At 39.0% G+C, this 5,277-nt stretch overlaps 1 protein-coding gene across 1 annotated transcript; it reads right to left on the bottom strand.

Annotated features, from left to right (window-relative positions):
• Window positions 1-1,629: 1,629 nt before the first annotated feature.
• On the bottom strand, window positions 1,630-2,768 carry MED11 (mediator complex subunit 11). The gene is made up of 4 exons (XM_053462403.1): window positions 2,693-2,768; window positions 2,261-2,392; window positions 2,040-2,170; window positions 1,630-1,915 (listed from the first exon to the last, which is right to left on the bottom strand). The coding sequence occupies exons 2-4, from the start codon at window positions 2,343-2,345 to the stop codon at window positions 1,775-1,777; spliced, it is 357 nt and encodes a 118-aa protein (XP_053318378.1). The 5' UTR covers window positions 2,346-2,392; window positions 2,693-2,768; the 3' UTR covers window positions 1,630-1,774.
• Window positions 2,769-5,277: the final 2,509 nt, after the last annotated feature.

Raw genomic sequence — 5,277 nt, forward strand, 5'->3', positions numbered from 1 at the left:
GGCAGTGTATAGAACATTTTTGCTTTGTACACACTGCCTACTCATACTGCTACTTTTGTGCTCATTTGAAATTCTCTAGTAGTGCAATATAACTCATCAGATAGCATAGCAAGTCAGGGTTAGGATACTGATCCCCCGCAGCGGTGCAGGAGACCTGCATCCTACTCTCTGATACGCTCAGACAGCCTCCCCTGCCAGCACTTTCCACGGCGGAAGTGCCGGCACCGGAAGTTGTATACGCCTTCTGCGTAGAGTAGATGTCACCCGCCAGCCCTGCAAGACACCCGGGACTCTGCAAGTCTAGGGGAGGGGGGCATATCTCGGCCTATAATCGAGCCAATACGGTATATTTTATATATATATATATATATATATATATATATATATATATATACACACACACACACACACACACACACACACACAATATTAATAAATAAAAAAGTAACATTAAATAGTATATAAAAAAAGTCCATAAAAATGTACAGGAATTTTTTTTATACACTATATAATGTAGACTTCATCCTCTGTAGGATTTTATGGCACCCAGTACAGGACATCTGGCATCCCTTAAATTTTACCTGCCTGGAGGCTTCAACATATCAAAAGGCCATAAAGCAACCTATTGCTGTGGTACCCAGAAGCGGATGGACTCTCTGTTCTCAACATGTGCCCCAAAAGTGCATGCCAATCCCTGCTTAATGATCCGCCTAAGGATCCACAGCACTCTGCTCTAGTAGTAGCCAAGGACAAAACCAAGGCATGAAAAAACAAAATGGTCCTCGTATTTCCATAGAGAGATTAGCGAGCCTGGGTAAAACAGAGCTCTCCCACAAGCCTGAAAAATGAGGGGAGGCTTCACCTCTACTTAGGATAGAAGTTTTATAATTTCCTGCCCTATCTGGATAGGTAGAGCTATCTTCTCTTATGTTTGCGGCCAGGAGTTACAAGGAAAACAGTATGATGGAAGGTCATTTTAAGGTTGACAAACACTGCAAACCTAGCCATGTTTGCAAATGTTGGCCAATCATTAGGATAGTTAATACAGTCAGATGAGTTTCCTCTGATTGCAACTCAGCTTTAGTTTTGTTTATTCATTAAATTCACTGTGCCGTAGAGATTTCTTTTCTCGCTGTACATAATTGTCTCTCTTTACAGCTTACTTATTATGCATTTCAGAGCAGTAGAGAAGTTCCATTTTAGAGAGCAGTGAAGAATACAGCATTTTAGTCACTGGTCTGTTTTCCTGACTGACCTCTTCCATAACAAAATAAAAAAACTACAAAAGACAGGGTGGTGTTCAGGTGAACAACAGAGTAAGGCTTGGGAGAACTTTAATAATTAGGTAATAAGGCAAACACCGCAGTTATATCCCCCCCTATGTAAAAGTTTTCCAGATGCATCATCATAAAATGTGATATCATATTTCAGAAGGAGAATAAAACACATTTCCAGCAAGATTGGAATAATAAAAAATTTAAAAAAAAATAGCCCGCTATTGTCCTTTTAAGATAAGACTACTAAACAAACATATACCGTATGTAGAAAAATGCAAGTGCATGCACATAAACTGCAAAGAATTAAGATATGGGTATGTGTCCGTGGAACAAAATCATTTTAATTGAAAATATTGCCATATTTTTTTTTAAGTATTAATATATAGAAAAAATGTTCCATTTACATTGTTGGATGTGATCGTTTTGCATACTGGTATCACTGTGATTTATCAAGTCCATATGCAGTTCTCCCAGTTCAGCATGATACCCTTCTTTGCTCAAGGTTGTTCCAGCATCTGCTCACATGTCCTGCTCAATTCTGCTAGCTTGACCCGGGCATAGTCAATCCTGTTGAGTGCCATTGTACCATCTTTTCGACCACTGTAACTGGAGCCTTCATGGGGCTGCCCTGTGGCTACCTGGAATTAATAATAATCATCATGAGTGCTGCTAAGAATTATAGAAATTGTTCTCTTGCCATCATACCCAACAAGATCTACAGTCTTAGTTTGATATAACCATGAATCTCTATAGAGGTTATACCTGTGTGAGGTAGCGTATTTGTCCCGACAACTCAGACTCCACTTTCTGCATAGCAGCTGTGAATTGAGACGCTTGTCTGTCAAGAAGACGCTCATTTGGCTTCTCCTTGGACAGCTCCAAAATCACATTTCCTATAAAGAGGATATAGACACAAAGATTAATACTATATGCCATAATATCCAATCTCTGCAACATAAACTCCAGTAACAAAGATTGAGTACCTGCATTCAACAAAATGGCAGCAATTTCCCTCTCTATCTCCTCCAGGACACGCAGTCTCTCATTGGCAAGGCTGTATGTCGCCATGGATACAGTAAACCACTGAAACCAGATTTCTCAAAATCCCAAAGACCCTTAACAAAAATAAAGAATACACATATTCTTGTATACAATGTATATGGTAATAATGTCACATCTGCCATTTTTTAAAAAAAATGTTGGAAAAGAATGGGGGTTATGAATAAGAATGATCCTGGTGCATAGATTCAAAAGCTGTCAGTTCACTCTTGCGAGGGAACCTTCTAAGTAGACAATTCCATTGCTGGTTGAGGTAAGAACCTTGCACTACGCGCAAGTGCAAGGTTGTCCACAAAGTTCTTTTACTGGCAAAACATTTTCTAAATATATATTTAAGAACAAAAATCGGTTTTTACCTGTATTATGCAAGTGATGTAATTCAAGAGAAGAAACGATTGTGGATAGCAAATGGATCACAGCAATGGATGCAATTCGTATTAAATAAAATACTTCATGTGTCCACACACATATCTTGTGTGCGCACAATCATGTGTCGCCTCCAGGTCCAAAATACCTAAAGATACGGATAACCAAGAAAACTGTTTAAGCATTTTATCATGTCGAAAACACTTCATTGAAAGTCTGCGCGTCAGGTTTCCATTACCTATATATCACCTGCCGGTATTCGGCGCTTTCCAGCTGGAAACTAGCCGTGCTATTATTATTACCGTGTGTCGCGACGCTCACGTGAGCTGACGTCACATAACCGCGCGAGCGCGACTTTCCTCCTTCCAGGTTTTAGTGACGGAAGTGGTTGTTATACAATACATGCTATAGCCCCGCTTCTCGTCAGATTATACGTGTATGTTAAATTGGTGTTGTGTCAGAGGGGTTTTGTGAGGCAGAGACCGCCTAATATTGAAGCAAAGGTCTATCCTTTATTATATTGTTAGGTGTTATTAAAACTGTTTTATTCTCAGTTTACAAGCAACCCGTACGTTTTGCAGTACCGGGATTTCTTTTACAAATTGTAAAACTGATTTATATTGGCAATAGCAGCCAGAACTGCACAGTCGTCACATTTTTATGATTTAATGAATAATACTAATTAGTATTAGTTAATAATACTACTATTAAGTGTCAACAACATATTACTACCGTAATTTTGTTTGGCGTGTAGCTTGGTTATTATAAATAATAGTATAAATATTCTGTCAAATGACTATTTACGGGATGTACTAAACAGCATATTGGGATGATTGGCTGCAATGCTCGGCACCATCACTAGGTGTCAGTACACATTTTACACTCATGGTAAATCAAAGTATGTACTTTTAGGTAGTTCTTGATACTAAATTGCAACGAATACATTGCAAAAAGAAGCTGCAAATGACTATTTACTTGCTGAAATATATCCAGTTTTATAACGGAATCACAGTTAATTCTATAGAAATAATAGAAAAAAATGTTATATTGTAAACATGGGGATTATGGGTGGAATATTATAGTTACACATGCTAAGGAACACATTTGACCTGTTTCTGATAAGAATGTGGGTATAATTTTTTTTTACATGGGGATTATGGGTGGAATATCATGGTTACAGACGTGTTTTGCTGCCCCAGGCACTGCAATCCCTGGCTTTGAGTTTTGATGTATATATATATATATATATATATATATATATATATATATATAATATTACAATTTAGTATTTTATCAATAACCTGCAAGTATAGAGATCGGTACAAGATATTGTTAATTAAGATTTAACATATTACTTCTGCCAGGGTGAGTGTTACTTAACAATATTTGTTTTTATTATTAACACAACAAAAAACTACCAGTATTTTGTGTGATGTGTAGCTTGGCTTAGAATCTAAACAGAGAGGCGTCTACCTGTGCCGCTGCACTCAGAGGCCCTGGCCATATATAAGTCATATACAGGTTGAGTACACTTATCCAAAATGCTTGGTACCAGAAGTATTTCGGTTGAAGGATGTGGCGTGCCATGTCGGAGCATGGTGGGTGAGGATATATTATTCCCATTCTCCACTCTTTGTTGCAATGCACACAGCATCACGGCAAAGAAGCCAAAGAGGAGGCAGGGAAAAGCTCAATGGAGTATCCCTTAACTGAACTGCCTTTATGTTTTTGGATAATCTCTTAAATGCAGTCTTCCTGGTTTTATTTTTGCCATATATTTTGTCATAGTTTATGACCTGCCAGTGTAGGTACCAATAAAAATGTATTGCTACGTATCAATAAGCCTTGTCAGTCATGGTGGGTAGGTTAAAGTAAAGTCAAATTAGAGTTCCTACAAGCACAAGTGTCTTCAGTTGCCCTTAACTGGTTCTCTATAGCCTCTCCCTAACCAATCCAGCTCCTTTTTTATCCTCCCAGCCCCTTCCTGTCATCTCTGCTCTCACCTGCCAACTCCCATTCACCTCTGGTTAGGAGATTATAGGTAAAATAGGGAAGGGGGTAGAAAGAGAGAGGAGGATTAGTAGAGGAAGCATGGGTGTCTGGAGGTGGGGTGACAGGGGGGGCCACAGGAGAGGGAGAAACAGTAGAATGTTAGGCTAACTAGACACACAGAGCAGACAAAAAACAGGGAAGTGCAGCAAAATAGCTTTTATTTAATCCTGTACACCTCTGCTGTCAGAGTGGTTTGATCTCCTTTCTTCCTCTCCCGCTAGCTGGTCTCTTCTTCACTCAGTCAGGTGCTTCTTCACAGGCACACTTGGTGTTAGAGTTTGCATGCTGCAGACACAAGGTAGTTTATTTCAAACATATTTTGTTAATACTTCAGCTGTTGAGACTACATTTCCCATTACTCTCAGCCAGTCTGGTATGTTAAGCATCAAGGGAAAGTGCTCAACAACTGGAGTGCCAAAGGTTAGCATTTATATCATTGTGGTTTCGTACCGTACATCTTAGCCATCTATTTTGTTGGCTGAACATCATGAGAGCTGTACAACGGAACTTCAAGTGCCAAATG

The sequence above is a fragment of the Spea bombifrons genome, chromosome 1 (assembly GCF_027358695.1).
Source record: "Spea bombifrons isolate aSpeBom1 chromosome 1, aSpeBom1.2.pri, whole genome shotgun sequence".
Taxonomy (NCBI): Eukaryota; Metazoa; Chordata; class Amphibia; order Anura; family Pelobatidae; genus Spea; species Spea bombifrons.

Excerpts from the sequence above, each read along its gene's own strand:
- MED11 (XM_053462403.1), bottom strand. The coding sequence starts at position 2,345 with ATGGCGACATACAGCCTTGCCAATGAGAGACTGCGTGTCCTGGAGGAG. Across the intron at positions 2,171-2,260 it reads TGCCATTTTGTTGAATGCAG|GAAATGTGATTTTGGAGCTG; the intron begins GTACTCAATCTT and ends TCCTCTTTATAG. Across the intron at positions 1,916-2,039 it reads AAATACGCTACCTCACACAG|GTAGCCACAGGGCAGCCCCA; the intron begins GTATAACCTCTA and ends TATTAATTCCAG.